Source organism: Sphaerodactylus townsendi, linkage group LG16 (assembly GCF_021028975.2).
Source record: "Sphaerodactylus townsendi isolate TG3544 linkage group LG16, MPM_Stown_v2.3, whole genome shotgun sequence".
NCBI lineage: Eukaryota > Metazoa > Chordata > Lepidosauria > Squamata > Sphaerodactylidae > Sphaerodactylus > Sphaerodactylus townsendi.
The window spans coordinates 11,397,205-11,417,777 of NC_059440.1; the positions used below are offsets into that span (position 1 = coordinate 11,397,205).

At 47.6% G+C, this 20,573-nt stretch overlaps 2 protein-coding genes across 6 annotated transcripts in view; one reads left to right on the forward strand and one right to left on the reverse strand.

Annotated features, from left to right (window-relative positions):
- RPA1 (replication protein A1) overlaps positions 1–5,427 on the reverse strand; it is a 71,793-nt gene extending 66,366 nt beyond the window's left edge. Inside the window, exons 1-3 of the mRNA XM_048518595.1 lie at positions 5,283–5,427; positions 2,933–2,980; positions 2,273–2,351 (exon numbers count right to left, since the gene is read on the reverse strand). Coding sequence (XP_048374552.1) covers positions 2,273–2,351; positions 2,933–2,980; positions 5,283–5,315 — 160 coding nt within the window. The 5' untranslated portion in view covers positions 5,316–5,427. The remainder of the gene's footprint in view (positions 1–2,272; positions 2,352–2,932; positions 2,981–5,282) is intronic.
- SMYD4 (SET and MYND domain containing 4) lies at positions 5,353–19,858 on the forward strand. Of its 5 annotated transcripts, none has more exons than XM_048518682.1 (11): positions 5,357–5,604; positions 6,957–7,122; positions 7,235–7,379; positions 9,750–9,839; positions 10,622–11,684; positions 12,200–12,382; positions 13,002–13,171; positions 14,150–14,282; positions 16,130–16,246; positions 18,036–18,159; positions 19,012–19,858. In XM_048518682.1, exons 2-11 carry the CDS (start codon positions 6,989–6,991, stop codon positions 19,193–19,195), a joined length of 2,343 nt encoding a protein of 780 aa, XP_048374639.1. In that variant the 5' UTR covers positions 5,357–5,604; positions 6,957–6,988; the 3' UTR covers positions 19,196–19,858. The 5 variants fall into 5 exon arrangements, with proteins under 5 accessions (XP_048374640.1, XP_048374639.1, XP_048374636.1 ...); XM_048518679.1 differs by having other exon boundaries at positions 5,358–5,587; XM_048518681.1 differs by having other exon boundaries at positions 5,358–5,557.
- Positions 19,859–20,573: the final 715 nt, after the last annotated feature.

A 20,573-nucleotide genomic window follows, 5' to 3' on the forward strand; every position in this document is an offset into this window, starting at 1 on the left:
ATCCACTTTCAATGCACTTTGCAGCTGGATTTTACAGTGCCGAATAGCAAAATCCACTTGCAAACAATTGTGAAAGTGGATTGAAAGTGTGCTATTCTGCATGTGTGGAAAGGGTCTTTAACTGTGCACAGTCCCAGGGTTCTACGCACTGGACTGGATTCTCATAATCTACTGTGCACATGGAATTGTTACTCCTCAGAAGGACACCCCGAGGTGTCCCTTCTCATTCTCACAGCAGGACTCAGATGCTGTAGCTTGATACATTCATGTTACTGGCCCCTCCCACCTTCCTCAAAGCTATACTGAGCCATGTCATGTAAATGCTCTGAAACTTCACTGGGTTCAGAATACCAGAAACCACTAGACTACTTTAAATTAAAATGAATGAGTTGTGTATCTAGCAGAGTTGGGGAAAGAAACTGGGCAACAGCAGCCAGTAAGACACATGATGCTGGGAAAACGCTCAGAGGCAGTAAAAGCATTGATGTTGCAGGAGGACAGAATCATACAGTTATAGAAACTCAGCAAAAGAATGGAAGGAACACACCAACTCCATTTTGCAAACAAGATCCTGGGACTGCTACATCTCCTGGTGACAGAACTTCCCACATCTAATAAAGCAATGATTTCCTTGAGGGCTCCTATAGAGGTTTCTAACGTCTGGCTGTTACATATAGCTGTTTAAAAACGCAAACTTTAGCCAAGGCAGCAGAGCTCTGGGGGTGTCAGACATTTAGCAAGCACCAGCACCTGCTTTCTTGGGCCAAAAGGATTGTGTATAAAGGATTAAGACCTCTGTACGCAAAAGAAGAGGATGCTTCTTGAATCAGGATACAGTGGAATAATAATGGAAGCTGCCTCTATTAGTACCACCACACACATTTTAGAGGTTCCGGGAGCTAGGGTTAACATGCAGGCAGCAGAGTTTTCAGACAGTCTTCTGGGGCAGTCTCTTGTAAAAAGAGTATTGCAATCAGTGAAGCATGAATAGTGTTAGCAAATTCTGCTCTAGTGGTGGGTACACCTAGCAAATGATTTATCTGTGCTGGTAAAAGAGTCAGAGTGGTATAGTGGTTCAGAGCAGGTGGATTCTAATCTGGAGAACCGGGTTGGATTCCCCACTCTTCCACCTGAGTGGTAGAGGCTTATCTGGTGAACCAGATGTGTTTCTGCACTCCTACATTGCTGCTGGGTGACCTGGGGCTAGTCATAGTTCTCAGCCCCACCTACCTCACAAGGCGTCTGTTGTGGGGAGAGGAGGGGAAAGGAGCTTGTAAGCCACCTTGAGTGGCTTACAGGAGAGAAAGGTGGGATATAAATCCAAACTACTACTCCTCCTCGTACCTGATCACAGTTTCTACCTAGGATTCCAAATCTAGTAGAAGCCTCATGCTACTTTCAGGAAGAATACACAACCCCCAGCTCTTTCTCTTACTTATAGGTCCTCCGAACTGCCTACCAACATCATCTCTGCTGGTTCTGCACTGCGTTCCCATTTCTATGCCTTCATTCTGTCCTTTATGGTTTTCTGACACTAGCTGAGATGAAAAGGAAAAAGAGAGGTGGGGTGTCCTCAACCCACTGATGGCGTAGTCCATGCCTCCTGATGATATTTCCCAGGTTCTTTATATAGTTGTTAAATACTATGGAAAACAGACTGCAGCTCTGAGGAACTCTAAGGACAAGTTTGCTCCATCTGAGAATGCAACTGCAGGTAGCTTGTTTGGAAATTTGAAGGTCAGGATCTCCTTCATCCAGCCCGGCAGAAACTGTCATTTGTAGCCCTACTTTCTCCCAAACACCAGGAGCACTGTTAGTAATAACAAATCATTCAATTTTGTCAATTATCCTGAAAACTTTTTACATTGTAACACAATTAACAAATATACTAGAAGGTAAATATCATGAAGAACTTTAACACACACCTGTGCTCCCTTTTGGAATTTTCCAGGAAGCAACAGAATTACTGCAGAACAGTAATCCTTAGATAGCCTTCAAGACACCATAGAACAGGGGTCTGCAACCTGTGGCTCTCCAAATGTTCATGGACTACAATGCACCATGCTGGAAGGCTGATGGGAATTGTAGTCAATGAACATTTGAAGAGCCACAGGTTGCAGACCCCTGCCATAGAAGGACACTACGGTCAATGGTATCAACCAAACCCATCAATGAGCTACATCATTTCCCCATGTTCAGCAATCAATGCTGCTATTTTAAAAAATGCTCGTGGCAGCATGCCTGTAACCTGTCTCCATGTATTAATGCTTACAAGACAGCGTGTTCACTCCATCGCTCATCAGCATCCGGTAACGAGGTGGGCCGTTTCCAGTGGCAATAGCACGGGTGGTCTGGGGAGAAAACAGAAGTTCTCAGCTATAATTCCGAAGAAGACTTCAGAAATCTGTGCAATAACGAGAACGCGCTTATCAACAACACAAAAAGAAGAGCAGCAATGTACGTTCAGACACAAATGCCTAGTGATATGCAGGCCTCCTTAAAGCCTCTACTGCTCACTCCCAAGATTCCTGACAATTCACCACCTGACAAAGTTTTAAGCTTCTCCTTTAAGGAGCAGCAGTGGTGTAGCGGTTAAGCGCAGGTGTACTCAAATCTGGAGGACCGGGTTTGATTCCCCGCTCTGCCACCTGAGCTGTGGAGGCTTATCTGGGGAATTCAGATTAACTTGTGCACTCCAACACATGCCAGCTGGGTGACCTTGGACTAGTCACAATTCTTCTGAGCTCTCTCAGCCCCAACTACCTCACAGGGTGTTTCTTGTGAAGGGGGAGGGAAAGGAGTTTGTAAGCCCCTTTGAGCCTCCTATAGGAGAGAAAGGGGGGATATAAATCCAACTCTTCTTCCTTAACACCTGCCCCTCATCACCTACTCAGCAATGAGTGATACAAAAAAAGCAACAGGTAATACTCACAACAAGTTGCAAGACAGGAGTCCCAACATCCTCTCCTTGCATTATAGACTGTAAAAGGAGAGAGGAGAAAAGAGAGAAAGTTAATCTCTGAGCAGAGGATGCTACATTGCAGCATAAAGGTTTTGAGATTACAACATTGTGCAGAATGTTTTCATTTTAAAATTAAACAGCAGCCTTGTGAACCATATGTTCCCAGAAGCTAGCCCCTGACAAGAGTCAGGTTGCTACATTCTGCGCCAGCTATAGTTCCCAGGTTGTCTTCAAGGGCAGCCCCACATACAGCATGTTGCAATAATCTAACCGTGAGGTTACAGAAGCATGGATTAGCATGGCCAGATCAGCTGAATCTAGGCAATGACAGACTTGGCAAATCAGATGATCTGACAGAAAGTGCTCCCAGCTTCTACCAACCTGCTTTAAGGGAGGGCCCATGAGAACCCCCAAGTTCCTAACCTGCTCTGAAAAAGCCAATACTACCCCATCTAAGACAAGAGGATTCCACCCCTCTAGAATACCAGCCTCGCCAACCAGCATTACCTCCGTTTTGCCTGGATTCAGTGTTTATTATACATCTTTTACTGTTCCTACTGTATTTTTAGACTTTATAATCCACCTTGAGTTTCAACAAGAAAGGCAGACTACAAATAATTTGCTATTAGAGGCACAGATTTACAGGCCTTAGAAACAAGAATCATTTTTGGTGTAGTGGTTAAGAAGTGGACTCTGATCTGAAGAACTGGGCTTGATTCCCCTCTCCTCCACATAAGCAGCAAAGTCTGATCTGGAGAACCAGGTTCAATTCCACATTCCTCTGTCAGGTGGCTTTGGGTTAGTCACAGTTCATTCAGAGGGTATCTGTTGTAGGGAAGGGAAGGAGTTTGTAAGCCACTTTGAGACTCTCTAAAACTCTTCCTTTTCCTTGTGGATGACAAAAGCAGGTCTCAATCTAAAACTCTTCCTTTTCCTTGTGGTTGAGAAAAGCAGGTATATATCTAAAACTCTTCCTTGTGGTTGAGAAAAGCAGGGCATAAATCTAAAACTCTTCCTTGTGGTTGAGAAAAGCAAGGCATAAATCTAAAACTCTTCCTTTTCCTTGTGGATGAGAAAAGCAGGTATAAATCTAAAACTCTTCCTTGTGGTTGAGAAAAGCGGGGTATAAATCTAAAACTCTTCCTTTTCCTTATGGATGAGAAAAGCAGGTATCAATCTAAAACTCTTCCTTTTCCTTATGGATGAGAAAAGCAGGTATCAATCTAAAACTCTTCCTTTTCCTTGTGGTTGAGAAAAGCAGGTATATATCTAAAACTCTTCCTTGTGGTTGAGAAAAGCAGGGCATAAATCTAAAACTCATCCTTGTGGTTGAGAAAAGCGGGGTATAAATCTAAAACTCTTCCTTTTCCTTGTGGATGGGAAAAGCAGGTATAAATCTAAAACTCTTCGTGGTTGAGAAAAGCGGGGTATAAATCTAAAACTCTTCCTTTTCCTTATGGATGAGAAAAGCAGGTATAAATCTAAAACTCTTCCTTATGGTTGAGAAAAGCAGGTATAAATCTAAAACTCTTCCTTATGGTTGAGAAAAGCAGGGCATAAATCTAAAACTCTTCCTTATGGTTGAGAAAAGCAGGGCATAAATCTAAAACTCTTCCTTATGGTTGAGAAAAGCAGGTATAAATCTAAAACTCTTCCTTGTGGTTGAGAAAAGCGGGGTATAAATCTAAAACTCTTCCTCTTTTGCCTAGGCCACAGGTGTCACTCGCAGCCCTCCAGATGTTATGGACTACAGTTCCCATCCTCCCCTGCCAGCATGATGTTGGCAGGGGATGATGGGAACTGTAGTCCATAACATCTGGAGGGCCACGAGTTTGACACCTATGGTCTAGGCTCTTTGCAAAAGGCAGGTACAGAACCCCCGAGCACTTGCTCTCCCTCCCTACGCGTGGCGGGAACCTCAACGGGTAGCCACTGGGCCTCATGCAATCAAAAGCTTATTATAAGCAATAAAACAGCAAAAATCAACCCCTACCCTCCCCCCTCCCTTATTAGGCCCGTAGCAACAGACTAAGGGGCATATAAAACTGAAGAGTGGGTCTGACGGGAGGCGCTATGTTAAATGTGCCAGACCAGCGAGCCGGGATCGGGGAGGCAGAGGCCCCCTCCTCCGCACAGCGGAAGTTTTCTTTCCGCCGAGAACTTTTTTCAATGCGCAGGAGACCTCCGGGGCGGACTCCATTCCCGCGCGGAGGAGGAACACGTGAGGAAGGCCGGCGCAGCGGCACTTCCAAGCGCGCTCCTCTTTCTCCCCTCACGGGCCCCCGCTGGCCCCTCTGCCCGGCCGGCCCCTCAAGCTCACCGCAATCGCGCCCTCGCTCAGGCGGACCGCCATGGCAGCTCTCGCGACTCCTTCGCCGGCCTTTCCCGCGCGCCGAGCACCCGCGAAGCTCCGCCCTACGCGGCGCCGGCGTCGTGGACGTCACGCGCGCGGTTCATACCCCGGATGCACGAGGCGATCGTGTAGAAGGGGAGGCCTGCGCGCGTGCGCGACCCAGAAACACGAGCCAGACGTCAGGCCGGTCCCTGCCCGGAGAGGAGTCGAGGTGCGGGCGGGGCCGTGGAGAAGCTCTCTGCGTATGCTCAGGAGTACTCTTGATCATGATGGTGAACGACCGCTTTCGGTCGGGGATTTTGCGTCCTGCTGTTCTTTGGTGGGCGGCTTTTGGGTGGGCCACAGCTGGCCCCCTCAAAGGTGTCAATGCCATAGACAGTGGAGGGATGGGGAGTGTGCATATGTGTGAGCGCTCCCACTCCATAGAGAGGCCTTCTCAAATATAGGGCTGCAATGCAAACCTCCAGGATTTACAATTGATAGAGGTGTGTGCCAGTGTGCCCCACGAAGGTCCCTCCCCAGGCTGACCCCCAAATCTCCACGACTTTCTGAAACCAGAGTGGACAATACTTAACACGAAACCCAGCGTGGTGTAGTGGTTAAGAGCAGGTGGATTCTAATTTTGAGAACCAGGCTTGATTCCCCACTCGGGTTTGATAAGTGGCAGAGGCTTATCTGGTGAATCAGATGTGTTTCCGCACTCCTACATTCTCGCTGGGTGACCTTGGGCTAGTCACAGTTCTCTCAGAACTCTCTCGGTCCCACCTACCTCACAAGGTGTCTGTTGTGCGGAAAGGAAGGGAAAGGAGCTTGTAAGCCACCTTGAGTCTCCTTACAGGAGAGAGAGATGAGGTATGAATCTGTTTCCAAAATAAGTTTTGATCCCCACCAGTGTTTTCTTTCTTGGGAGCACTGATTTTCCACAGAGCACTCTTTCACTGCTGCTAGTATCCATGGTGCTCTCTCCGGGTCACTGCTTAGTAGTGGAACTGGAAAATTCCAAGCTGGCCTGTTTCTACTAGAGCAATGATGGTATGGCCCAGGGGTAAAGTGACTTTTACCTTCTCTAGGTGGATGCTATTCCTTCTGTATCCCAGCTGTGCAAAGCACCCAAGGGTGGGTTCTGATTATACAGGCTGTTGCCCCTCAAGTACAGCTCCAAGAAAGGTACTGCACTGGAGAAAGCCTTCCTCATTGAGAGTCTTCTCCAAATGAAGTAAAAACAACATGGAGAATCAGTACCATGAGAATGCATCCTCTGTGCCTTTAATGCACAAATGAAGCATTTAAGGCACAAATGAAATATATACCTGTTAATTTTTCCCGTATGATTTTAATGAACATGTTTATTCTAAAAAAAATCGAAACATGTATTGAAACTATAATTAGCAAGCCTTTATTGGCATAGACAACAGTACAACAATAATTTTAAAAAGATTAAAAAGCATATACAATACAGGAAATAAATGTTAGGTCGAAGGAAATCTGCTGCCGTTTAGTAATTTCTTTCTCCTGGAAATTACAAACATGTATTTTTTTTAATGATTTCTCTTGGCTCATTCTCCGTGCCCCCAGTCTTATATAAGTACATAACTCTCTTCAGAATGACTGATGAATCCAGACTTGAATGAATTCTTGCAGGTGCGTGATTCCTGTTTGCTCTCTGGCTGATCATGGACCTCCCTGTGGAACAATGGAAGTCTTATGTTAAGCAGAAATGGATTTCCCTGGAGCCAGCCCTGAAAGAGAGGTTTTGCCCTGCTCTGTCGCTCCAGGATTGCTTTCTGCTGGTCTCGTCTTTGTTTCAGTAAGTCATTTCCCAAAGGCATATCTGACCTGGCTTGATGTTTCCAAGAAGCTTATTTGATGATTCTGCTGCCCTCTGGGCTCAGTACCCCTTTGCCTTTTCTATCCCGTAGGCCTGAGGATGAAGAATACTTGAGCAGCCTGGCTAACAACTACTGTGTGAAGAAAGATCCTCAAATGGCGCTGTTCTACAAAACAGAAGGGAACCAGAGATTTCAGAAGAAGAAGTACCAAACAGCAGGGATGCTCTATTCCAAGGTAAAGAGTAGGTGGGTTTAAGGATGCTGTAGCCCAAGCCACAGACAGAATGCTTCTGTGAAGCCACACTGGCGTAAGTCACACCTGATGTCTCTATGCTGTATGGGCATTGACATGGCATTTGCTGTTCGTTATTCATTCAGCTCCCAATCCAGATTTCTGTTACTTTATTCCACCCGCAGGCTGTTCCATCATCTACTGCTTTGGGCTGATTGCATGTTGTGTGCTCTCAAATGACTTCCAAATTGTGGCAGCCCTGTGAATGAATGACTTCCAAAATATCCCAGCATTAACAGCCTTGCTTAGAACTTGCAAACAGAGAGCCAGTGTGGGGCAGTGATTAAGAGCAGGTGGATTCTAATCTGCAGAACCAGGTTTGATTCCTCCCTTCTCCACGTGAGCAGTGGACTCTTATTTGGTGAACTGGATTTGCTTCCCCCCTCCTCCACATGAAGCCTGCTGGGTGACTTTGTGTTAGTCACAGTTCTCTCAGAACTCTCTCAGCCCCACCTACCTCACAAGGTGTCTGTTGTGGGGAGAGGAAGGGAAAAGGAGTTTGTCAGCCACCTTAAGACTCCTTACAGGAGAGAAAGGCAGGGTAGAAATCCAAATTCTTTTTCTTCTCCCCTTTTTGAGTTCATCTCATGTCGGGTGTTTGTGTGTTCCTATTGCCTTCAACTTTCCCTTGTATTATTGTCTTTACCTCAGCACCTTGACTCCTTTGTTTGCAATACTCCTCCCCCTTTCAGACTGGTACTCAAGGATGTCCATTCACGCTTGTATATGACGAAGTGAGCTTTGAGTCTTAAAAGCTCATACCCCACAAAATCAGGTTGGTCTCTAATGTGCTACTTGTAAGAATGGGGCCAAAGTGTTGTTGTGAGAACCGCCTGTGTGAAATGCTGGAGTGTTACGTTCTCTTTGAATTCTGTCTGCTAACTCTGTTGGCTTCTTTCCTGGACTGGCTGCTGTGATGTCTGAAGATCAGTGGCAGAGCGGGAAAACTTGCTTTTTAGATTGAGTTCTGTGTTTTGATCTCATTCCTGGCAAGTCCGTGAATGGGCTTGCAGCTAGCAATAAAGTTTCTTGTATTGTCGAAGGCTTTCACGGCCGGAATCACTTGGGTGCTGTGTGGTTTCCGGGCTGTATGGCCGTGTTCTAGCAGCATTCTCTCCTGACGTTTCGCCTGCATCTGTGGCTGGCATCTTCAGAGATCCTCTGAAGATGCCAGCCACAGATGCAGGTGAAACGTCAGGAGAGAATGCTGCTAGAACACAGCCATACAGCCCGGAAACCACACAGCACCCAAATAAAGTTTCTACTTTTCATAAGAGATGCTTGTTGCCTGAACTCAGTTCGTTACACTACTGGACTCAAATCTAGCTTGTCTTTTCCAGGGAGACATTTCTTCTCATAGTGTGGCCACAGTACGAAAGCCTCACTTTAGTCATTTTAGCTTCTAGGGTGTAATTAGCATGACAAAGTTAAAGCTGCTTGAAGTCTGGTTTACCCATCACAGTTTTCCCACAAAAGCAACCTGGAAACCAGGCAACGGCAAACCACCGCTGAACATCTGCGACGTGAGGGCACTTCCCACCACTAATTGCTATTGCACAACAAACATGACTAGAGGCTTTCTTAAAAATATTAAAGCTGGGAATTCAAAGGAATTAGATGGTAGCAACAATTAGGTATAGTGTTGCTGTGCCACAGTAGTGACCGCTTTCTTCTGACAATTCTGGACTAGGGATCCTTCGGTGTGGGTTGAGGGGTCAGTACCTCTTAGCCTGCTGCCTCGAGTGATCAGGCCCAAAGAATCCAGGATCAGCTCAGGAACTGGAGTTCCTGTTGATTTGCTCAACCATGTTATTTTATTTATTTGTAAGCAGCTTTCAGTCCCTTGAGGGGTGAAAAGTGGGATATAAAGATTGAAATGAATAAGTCATGCAAGGAACCTAGTATTGTGCTCTGTCCAAGGTGCTGGCGGGTAATTGACCTCATTTGAAGTGGAGGAAGAATTTGGATTTATATCCCCCCTTTCTCTCCTGTAAGGAGACTCAAGGTGGCTTCCAAGATCCTTTCCCCTCCTCTCCCCACAGCAGACACCTTGTGAGGCAGGTGGGACTGAGAGAGTTCTGAGAGGACTGAGACTAGCCCAAGGTCACCCAGCAGGAATGTAGGAGTGCGGAAACACATCTGGGTCACCAGATAAGCCTCTGCCACTCAGGTAAAGGAGTGGGGAATCAAACCCAGTTATTCAGATTAGAACCCACCTGCTCTTAACCACTATACCATGCTAGCCTTGCTGAGGTTTCAGCTGGGAACTTCACAGGTGTACTGATGTTTGATTCTGGTTTCTGATCCTCACAGGCGTTGTCCCACACGGAGGTCAGCACTCCAGAAAGGGCCGTGTGTTATGCCAACCGCTCAGCAGCCCTTTTTCACCTGGATCAGTTTGAGGTGAGCTGGAAGACACGTGCCCAGGGAAGAAGAATGTGCTTGCTTTTTCTACATAACCTGACAGATTGCAACATCATCATCCACTCTATGTTTTGAAAGGCTGCAGTGAAACATAATCTTGACTCCGGCACTCTAATCTGGAGAACCGGGTTTGATTCCCTGCTCTGCCACTTGAGCTGTGGAGACTTATGTGGTGAACCAGATTAGCTTGTGCACTCCAGCACATGCCAGTTGGATGACCTTGGGCTAGTCACAGTTCTTTGGACCTCTCTCAGCCCCACCCATCTCACAGGGTGTTTGCTGACAGGGTGAGGGAAAGGAGATTGTCAGCCCCTTTGAGTCTCCTTACAGGAGAGAAAGAAGGGACATAAATCCAAACTGAATGAAAAGCCAATCCTGGGCCTGAAACCAGACCAGGCTTCAGCTTGACAGTTTCTGGGTTTGGGTGATCACTTATTACAAAATACAAATATTACATAGTGCTCATGTTACTTTGCGATGCCAGTGAATGGAGGAAAGGGAGAGTTTGTTCTTAGCCTAACAACTGTCATGTAATTATCCTGTGATACACTGCAGCATTGAGACCATGCCTCTTTCTGCACATGCAGAACAATGCACTTTCGATCCACTTCCACAATTGTTTGCAAGTGGATTTGGCTATTCCGCACAGTAAAATCCAGCTGCAAAGTGCATTGAAAGTGGATTGAAAGTACCTTATTCTGCATGTGCGGAAGGGGCCGTAACGAAACCCTCTTCCGGCATTGTGTCTCTTTCCTTTGCAGTTGTGCCTGGAAGACATCGAGAGAGCTCTGGCAGAGGGCTACCCACACCAGCTGCGCCATAAGGCCTTGCTGCGGAAAGTGGAATGCCTCCTTTCTCTAGGGAGAGCTGGGGAAGCGACCGACGTTCTCTGCTATTTGGAGCGTGAAGTAACAGCAGACCAGAGCTCTAACAACCAGCAGGTGCTGCTTGGTAAACTCAGTCAGCTGAAAGCAAAAGCTAGCAAAGGGAACAGCTTTGTCGGTCAGCCCACCATGGCCAGCAAAACCCAGGAGGCCCTTGAGCCCTTGGAGGAAAACCACAGGATTTCGTGCGCCTCTGTTGCAGTGAGCTTGCAAATGTCCCCGAGGAAAGGCCGCCATTTGGTTGCAGACAGGGATATTCTGCCTGGGGAAATCTTAGTGAAGGAAGAGGCGTTTGTCAGCGTGCTGCGCCCGGGAGAAGGCCTCTTGCTACAAGGCAGTGCTGCAAAGACACTAGACAAGCAGTTTGACAGCGAAGATCTTCACTGCCACCGTTGCTTGAGGCGGTTGCTGGCTTCTGTCCCCTGCCAGGGCTGCAGTTACGCCAAGTACTGTAGCCAGACGTGTGCGCAGCTAGCGTGGGAGGATTACCACCAGAGAGAGTGCTCCCTTGGCGGACTTCTCCTCGCGCTGGGAGTTTTCTGCCACGTGGCCTTCCGAACTGTGCTGGTGGCCGGCTCTGCGGAGATTCGTGCTTTAGCCGGGCAGTCGCGCCAAGAGGCTCCCGAGGAGCCGGACTTGGCCTCCGTGCCAGGTTGTGATGCTGACAGGCGGTACCGTAGCTCCTACCGAGCTATCTTCAACCTTCTGCCTCATGCCGAGAAGCAGAGCGCAGAATCCCTGTTCCTCTGCAGCCTGAGCGTGGTGGCCTTGTGCAAGAGACTTGGAGAGGCCAGCCCAGCAGCTCCGGTCGCGGGGACGAGCACATCTAAGAGCCGGGCAGGAGCATCTCCTGAGCTGAAGATTTTGGGGGAGGCCATGCTGAAGCACGTGTTGCAGCTGCGGTGCAATGCGCAGGCTGTGGTCACGGTGCGCGAGTCAGGTCAGTTCTTGGCTTTCTTGAGCAAGTGTCAGTGTGTGCTTAATGTCTGGGGCCTCTGGGTTTCTTTCATTACTTTGTACTCTCTTTGCTTCCAACAGTAGATAACAGAGGCATCTCTGGCCTTCTCTGCAAAGGGAGGAGTAACCAGATGGCTCCATATCTTTCCCGGACCCTTGGGAAAGGACTTTTGCTTTCCTCTCACTTTTCCCGCTTTTACTTTTACATATTTGCGGGCAGGGGAGGGAGTGGACAGCAGAGATTATAAAGCTATGGGCATTTGGGGGGTGCTTTAGAACTGGCTTTGCAAAAGCCAGGGGTTCAGGGTTGGTTTCAATAAAGGCTACTGCGTGATAAATTCCAAGGTCCGTCACTGAATAAATCCTAGACCTGACAGCAGGTAGATGCAGGCTGGGGTACAGAAGGAAGGACGGACAGCGATTCCGAAGCATTCTTAACAGCTTGCAGACTCTGCCGGCTCTCTCCCATCCTTGAAACCCTTACCGCTTTCCCCCCAGGATCTGGAGACAAACCCGTTGCTAGCAGTGAGCAGGTAGCCCTCGCCGTGGCACTCTTCCCTGTTCTCAGCCTACTGAACCATTCTTGTGACCCGAACACCAGTGTGACTTTCAGCAGCAGCACCGCTGAGATCAGGGCATCGCGGGCAATTGCTGAAGGGGAAGAGATTCTCCACTGCTATGGTAGGTAACTATCATTGCCATCTCTGGAAGGAAGCAGGCAGCGGAGTGCTTGAGGGTTATTCCCTGTTAAACAAAGTCCAGGGAAGCTGTTGGGCTTCAGATCTTTGGCTTCAGTTTTTTGTTTTTCCTTTAAAATCAAAATCCAAAACATATGCAGAGATGGGAGGTTTCTCCCAGAAAAGATGCAAAGGAAACCAACTCTGCCCAAGGCTGGTGGGGGCAGTGTTGCAGTCTGCCATCCCCATAACTGTTCTGCAACTTTTGAAATGCTCCGATTAAATTGTGCTGCTTTTTTTTTTTCAAAAGCAGGCAGCTTTCTGAAATCATGGTGGGAGCCTGAAAGAGCACAGGAGATGTTAATCTGTGCCCATCTCTTGCAAAACAAGGCCCTTTCGGCACATGCAGAATAATGCACTTTCAGTCCACTTTCCATGCACTTTGCAGCTGTGTGGAATAGCAAAATCCACTTGCAAACAATTATGCATTATTCTGCATGTGTGGAAGGGGCCAAACACCAGAGAAGAAAAAGCTGCAAAATAGTTTGATTTCTGTTTGAGAAGCATGCTCTTCTTGGCACTGTACCCTTTGACCTTTTTGTGGTGGTGTTCTCTTGTGGCAGGACCCCACAAGTGCCGGATGGGGGCAGCCGAAAGACACAAAGCGCTCCTTGAGCAGTATTTCTTCGAATGTCAGTGCCAGGCCTGCCTGAGTGAGCTGGGATCCCGTGCCAGGAGGGGAGCGTCCCTGCACAGAGCCTTCCGTTGCCCTGACTGCCAGGCACCACTGCAGGTAAAGGTCAAATCATGTCTTCCTGGAACCTTGCTTAGGTGGTGCTTTCAGGTGAACGGACTCAAGAAATCATTTGCTCATTTTGCACATCTTATACTAGCCGGAAACAGCATTAGGAATAAGTGCTTTGCCTGGTTTGCTAGCTTTGCCCTTTCCGAGACTTAAATGATGGAGCACAATATTTCCTTAGGTACAAATTAAAATAATGTGTGACATGTTACAAGCGTTTGCTTTTGGAGAAATCAGGGACATCCTTCTAGTCCAGCCAAGTTATTAACTGGGGCAAAGCACAGGAATCACATTTTTCCAATTTTGTGTCATCTTCACACAATTCAGAGTGGTAGCTTTAACCACTGACGCCCTCAACGTTCTGGCCCCAGTGTAGTTAAGAATTCATTTACACAGGTATGAGAAGCAAAGGTTAAGGGGGGACATAATAGCTATGTTTCAATATTTGAAGGGAAGTCATGTCGAAGAGGGAGCAAGCTTGTTTTCTGCTGCCTCAGACTAGGACACGGTGTAATGGATTCAAGGTGCAGGAAAAGAGATTCCACTTAAACATTAGGAAGAACTTCCTGACTGTCAGGGCTGTTCGATAGTGGAATTTACTGCCTTGGAGAGAGGTGGAGTCTCCTTCTTTGGAGGTTTTTAAACAGAGGCTGGATAAACATATGTCGGGAGTTCTTTGATTGTGTGTTCCTGCATTGCAGGGGGTTGGACGATGGCCCTTGGGGTCTCTTCCTATGATTTTCTTCCTATGAGCATCAGGGCCTTCTCAGTAGTGGCCCCTCAGGGGGTAGTTCAATTGTTGATTTTAATAGTTCTCAGTTATTATTTGTCAGCTACTTCATGGACTATTTTGGTCAAAAGGTGGAATATAGATATTTCTGTAATTAATGCATTATGGGCGGGGAGGTAAGCCTGTTATGAGCTGTGCAGGTGTGTGAGTGGAACTGACTGTTAAGTGGACTTCTCTAGGGGGAGAGCATGCTGCGTTGTTCCCGTGGGGCCTGCAACGTCCTGATCCCTGAAGTGGACTTTCAGCTTGAGTTATATGAACTCCAGCAGCTAAGCAAGACAGCCCAGGAGATGCTTGAAAGCGGCCAGCCTGGTAAGGGTTACATGTCTGCAGGGCACCGTTCCCCATTGACCCACTTTTAGATGAATAACAAACAACTTTCATGTGATTCAGTGGGTGACAGTATCGGCTTTCCCAAGCTGCGTACAGATTGATCTTCATGGTAATGAATGGCCCTCCAGAAGAAGCTGGAAGTCAGCTGTACAAGCAGGAGTGTGACATTTCCGGATACTTGACAGTGTAGCTGTGATCCAGGAAGCCCTTGACTCCAATCTTTCTCTTGCCAGAGCCCTTTACTCTAGCTCTGGCTCATTCCGCACATGCAGTATAATGCACTTTCAAACTGCTTTCAGTGCTCTTTGAAGCTGTGTGGAATAGCAAAATCCACTTGCAAACAGTTGTGAAAGTGGTTTGAAAACACATTATTTTGCGTGTGCGGAAGGGGCCTCTGTCTCAGCAGACACCTTGTATCCAATATACAGGTGTTACCATACAGCCCTGGCATAGGGGGGAGTGCCTTATTCACAGCTATCCCTCCCTGGATGCCAGCCTAAAGGGTTACAGAGATGGGGAACCCATTCTGGCGTTGCAGAGATGGGGAACCCATTCTTGGGGAATAGCCAGGTCTACCTACAAGGAACTTCCTGGAATTTTTTCTTTCTTTCTGTTCTCATGCTCTCAGCTTGCTTGCCATAGCAGCACATTTCAGCTCCAGAGCCAAAGAAAAATGTGTCCTCAGCACGATACAGCAGCCCTGTTGAATGGATACTCGTTTCCAGCTGCAAGAGGACCCCTGATAACATTGCCTCCCCTGATTGTCTTAACCCAGATATTCCTTTCTGTAACTAACTTCTCCTGACCACCTTACAACGCACTCTATTGTTTCTCAAACAGATCATCCAGACACGTCACAGAGATAGTCCTGTCACCCCCCCAGAGGTGGTTCTTCACCCTATAAATATTCTGCCCTCCAAAGGGCCAATCACCCAGTGTCATTGACACCTTTCTGTCTTTGTCATTGTGCCCAACGCATTGCCCCCTGGAACCAGATGCTGACTGTTTGGTTCTGAACCTCGAAACTTCATGTCGCGATCAGGTCATATATATATATATATCCCATACCTCTATCTATCCCATATCCTTTTCTATTCCAAACCTATTTTCCAACCTTTTTATATCTTAGGAAATCTGCATTGAATCAAGTGCTTGTGAACCTCTTCTCCCTACAAATTGTCAAATTGGTATTATATTCCTCTCTGTGAATTTTCTTCCAAGAGCTGATCTTTGTACGCATTGGTATTAAAGATTCCCTACCCAGCCTCTTGCAATATTAATAAGCAGTCTGCCCTGAGCTAATTTTCCCCACATTATTGAGAGACTGCGTCTCCATCCTGGGCAACACAAGGATTAATCATACCCTTCCTTATAGGGATGTTGTTAGAATTTGCTGAGATAATGGCCGTAAAGCTCTTCACATGCACCAGTCCTTTCTAAATGCTAATAATGATCACAGCTTGAGGAAGGGGATGCAGAATTATAAAGTTGGACAATCATCCTGACACATAACCCAGCATGCTGTACATATGTCTCAGCTTGCTCCCTTTTCTTTTGAAGACGTCCACGAAGCAAAAATGTCTGCTACTCTGCCATGTGTTGCGGTCCAGTAAGCTGCATCATCTTCAGCTTTATGTGTATCTGATCTCTAAAAACACCACTCAGCTACTGGGCTGCTGTGCAAGAATGGAGAGCAAAGACTGAGGGCAGATGGCTCTTGGTGATGGAACAGAAAGATCAAAAGCGGAACTCAGCTTCACTGCCCGTGTTGCAAATGGGGAGTGGTTTCTGGGACGGACGTTCATGTTGTATTATTGCATTGGCAGATAAGTCGTTGAAGCTGCTGATGATATGCAAGAAGGAAGCTGAAAGACTCCTCTGTCCAGAGCACTTGATGATGGGCGAGATTGAGGATCACTTGGCACAAGCATACGCTACCCTGGGTAAAAGCTAGACTGCACTTGACATGGCTGCTTCTGAGCACATTTTGCCTTCCAAACCCAGCGTGGTGCAGTGGTTAAGAGCGGGTGCATTCTAATCTGGAAGACCGGGCTTCATTTTCCACTCTGCCACTTGAGCTGTGGAGGCTTATCTGGTGAACCAGATTAGCTTGTGCACTGCAACACACGCCAGCTGGGTGACCTTGGGCTAGTCACAGTTCTTCGGAGCTCTCTCAGCCCCGCCCACCTCACAGGGTGTGTGTTAGAGGGTGCGGGGAAGGGAAAGGAGCTGGTCAGCCCCTTGAGTCTCCTTACAGGAGAGAAAGGGGGGATATGAATCCGAACTCTTCTTCTTCTTCTCAGGCCTGCTTTAAATACACGTTGGGTTATTTAAAGAAAACACCCTGCTAGACCAGACTAGTCAGTTTCATGGTTGTTTTTAAGTTCCTACAGTTATATGAGAGGATGGGGAAGTTTCCCTTGTCTACTTTTTCCACTCTGTGCTCCCCTCTTTTAAAAAAATTACCACCACCACCACCACAATGGTTTAGATGTTTCCACTCTAGATTCCTAGGAGCAGGAGTGGCGTAGGAGGTTAAGAGCTCGTGTATCTAATCTGGAGGAACCAGGTTTGATTCTCCGCTCTGCTGTTTGAGCTGTGGAGGCTTATCTGGGGAATTCAGATTAGCCTGCACACTCCCACACACGCCAGCTGGGTGACCTTGGGCTAGTCACAGCTTCTCGGAGCTCTCTCAGCCCCACCTACCTCACAAGGTGTTTGTTGTGAGGGGGGAAGGGCAAGGAGATTGTCAGCCCCTTTGAGTCTCCTACAGGAGAGAAAGGGGGGATATAAATCCAAACTCTTCTTCTTGACAGCATCCAACTCTATGATACATTTTTTTGTGTGATGGGGGTGGCCTGAGCTCCATAGCTACAGCTGGATCACAACATATATACAAAGCCATTTCGATGCTAGCTGCCTGAATAGCCCAAATGAGGGTAAGCTGGTTGGGGTTTGAAAGCTAAGCAGGGTTGGCCCTGGTTAGTACTTGGATAGCAAAAACCCCTCTGCCTATCTCTTGCCTTGAAAACCCTACTGGGTTGTTATCAGTTGGCTGCTACTTGAAGGTCCTTCACACACAGGGATAGCACAGGCTAGCCTGACCTGGTCAGATCTTGGAAGTGAAGCAGGCTGGTTAGTATTTGGATGGGAGACCACCAAGGAGGTCCATGGCTGCTATGCAGAGGCAGGCAATGGCAAAATCACCTCTGTTCATCTCTTACCTTGAATACCCTAGTGGGTTGCCATAAGTTGGTTGTGAAATTATCACCTTTATTGTTATTATTATTTCCTGCTGATCTCCAGCAAGGACCTTGCTGCTGCTACAGAGTGGATGCTGCTAAGCCATTACCCACAAACCCTGATTGACCAACCTACAATGCGCATCCCATCCACAAATAAGTCAGAATAGTTTTGCTTGCTGGAACGTGTGCTTCACACTTAATATATTGCACAACAGAAGTTCCATATTTGAAAGCAGTGGGTTTGCCCCGATATCTGGACAAGCTGGTAGTTTACATAGGGAGGGGTGGCATCTGGACATGGCCCACCCACCCTAGCGGATGGAGAGGGAGGGGAGGGAGTGAGGGGTGGCATGCAAGGGAAGGGAGGGGAGGGGCATATTTGCCTGAGTGCTGTTAGTTTGGTATAGGTGGTTTGCTTTCTGCATTTTGGCTTTAAAAAGGAAACCTCTCAGTAGAATGACCGGCCATTTTTTTTCCTCTTTGGCAGGAAATTGGCAAGAGGCAGCGAGGCATCTGAGGAGCAGCATACAGACTGCAGAAGCCCATTATGGGCCCTCCAGTATCGAAGTTGGTCAGGAGCTCTTCAAACTGGCAGAAGTCCTCTTTAATGGGTGAGCACAGCCCGCAGATACATCACCTAAAGGGGGTGTGGCTCAGTGGAAGAGCTTCTGCTTGGCAAGCGGAAAGTCTTGTGGTGTAGTGGTTAAGATTCTAATCTGGAGAACTGGATTTGATTCCCCACTCCTCCACCTGAGTGGCGGAGGCTTATCTGGTGAACCAGATTTGTTTCCACACTCTTACGTTCCTGCTGGGTGACCTTCGGCTAGTCACCGTTCTCTCAGAACTCTCTCAGCCCCACCTACCTCCCAAGGTGTCTGTTGTGGGGAGAAGAAGGGAAAGGAGCTTTCAAGCCACCTTGAATCTCCTTACAGGAGAGAAAGGTGGGGTACAAATGCAAACTGTTCTTCTTCTGGTGTGGCCTGTATACCATGAGCAGTGATGAGCTCTTCGGAAGGGTGGTTTAGGAAAAGCAGCTGCTATTGTCAGGCCAAGAAATGCCCAAGAAATCTTGTGGTCCAGACACCCCCTCTCCACTCTACAGGCAGGCTTCCTGGGCTCCTTTTGAAATACAACACATTCCTTTTTTCCCCCAGTAAAGGGATGTTCAAAGCCCTTTTTGGAGTCCTGTGGCAGGCAAGCATTTCCCTTTCTGCCTGGAGGAGAAGTCGATCTATGGCTACCAATCTTGATCCTCCTTGATCTCAGATTGCAAATGCCTTAGCAGACCAGGTGCTCAGGAGCAGCAGCAGAAGGCCTTTCACATCCTGCACGTGAGCTCCCAAAGGCACCTGGTGGGCCACTGCGAGTAGCAGAGTGCTGGACTAGATGGACTCTGGTCTGATCCAGCTGGCTTGTTCTTATGTTCTTTGGAGATCTCAGAGCTTCTTCCTTTTCCTGTCTAGGTGTGCGGTGCCAGAAGCCTTGAATACCATACAGAAGGCTGAAAGGATTTTGTCTGTGCATTTGGGTCCCCAGAGCACCCAGGTCCGGGACCTGCTAGAGATGAAAGCCTGCCTCGAACAATCAGTGGGCGCCTACCTTGCAAAAGGAGGGTTGTGGCCCGCAAACACACACCCCATGCAATGAAGCTCAGGGAACGGAGCAGGAGAGATGACCCTTGTCCTTTCTTAGGGCAGGAAGATGCACCAATCAATCCTTGTGTTGTTGACTGCATGGCGTAGAGCCCTCTCTCCAAAAACAGTGAAGACTGCAACCATCACAGATGACATTCGGAAGATGGGAGCAGTCTATTGTACCCACAGAACTGGTGGTATCCCAAGCACTGGGTGGGGGGCTGGAAAAGTCAGGGGACCCTTCCTGCAGCTATAGAATAGTTTGACTCTTGTGGGAGGGGAGGCTGAGTTTTTTTGGGGGGCGGGGGAGGCTGAGGTTTCCCAATCAGAAGGCTGGATGGTATCTTTTAGAAAAGTCATTCAATATTTGGTGTGAGCCGGAGGTTGCAGGTGTCGGTTTATGTTCTGGGGTCGTCTCTCCTTCTGGCAGCAAATCGTTTGCAGCTGCAAGGGTGTTGCTCCGTCATGCACACCCTGGCTTGTGCCAGGAACTTCTACCGAACGATCGTTCACATGTGCGAACCCGCAGAGACTCGTGATTCACTGGCCAGAGGCACGCTCTTGGGATCTGGTGGAGAATGTTGCATTTATTACCCTTCTGAAGGTGGTCCCCCTGGATGCTACAACCAGAGATGACGCAAAAGACACAATAAAATAAAGAGAATTGTGGCCCATATCCGCGCATACTACTGTCTTCTTTTTGTACAAATTGCCTATCAGCTACGAGGTATTGGGGCGAGGTAAAAGATGGTGCTGACCCATGGAGCTACCGTATATACTCATGTATAAGTCGAATTTTTCAGCACACTTTTAATGCTGAAAAAGCTCCCCTCGACTTATATGCGGGTCATTGAAAAATTTTGTGTGTTTTTACTTTGCCAGCCAGCAGGGGGTGCAGTTTTTATGCTAGAGGCACCAAAATTTCAGGGTACCCTCAGAGGACTCTCCTGATGATACCAGCCAAGTTTGGTAAAGTGTGGTTCAGGGGGTCCAAAGTTACGGACCCTCAAAGGAGGTGCCCCCATTCCCCATTGTTTTCAATGGGAGCTATTAGTAGATGGGGCTACCCTTTTGAGGGTCCATAACTTTGGACCCTCTGAACCAAACTTCACCAAACCTGGCTGGTCTCATCAGGAGAGTCTCTTTATGATACCAGCCAGGTTTGGTGAAGTTTGGGTCAGGGGATCCAAAGTTATTGACCCCCAAAGGGGATGCCCCATCCCCCATTGTTTACAATGGAAGCTAATAGTAGATTTTTCATTTCTGATAATATCCCTCTTAAAATCTAAGTTGGGTTACATTTGGACATACAGATGATGATGAGGAATCCAGTTTTGAAGGATTTTAACTCTTGTGTTTTAGCTTGGTTTCTGGTTGAGCTAAGGTTTTTG

What these genes read in the sequence shown, in the direction of transcription:
- SMYD4 (XM_048518682.1), top strand. Translation starts at nt 6,989, where the DNA reads ATGGACCTCCCTGTGGAACAATGGAAGTCTTATGTTAAGCAGAAATGG. An exon ending in AGAGATTCTCCACTGCTATG is followed by an intron (nt 12,383 to 13,001) that starts GTAGGTAACTAT and finishes CTCTTGTGGCAG; the next exon opens with GACCCCACAAGTGCCGGATG. An exon ending in ACAAGCATACGCTACCCTGG is followed by an intron (nt 16,247 to 18,035) that starts GTAAAAGCTAGA and finishes CCTCTTTGGCAG; the next exon opens with GAAATTGGCAAGAGGCAGCG.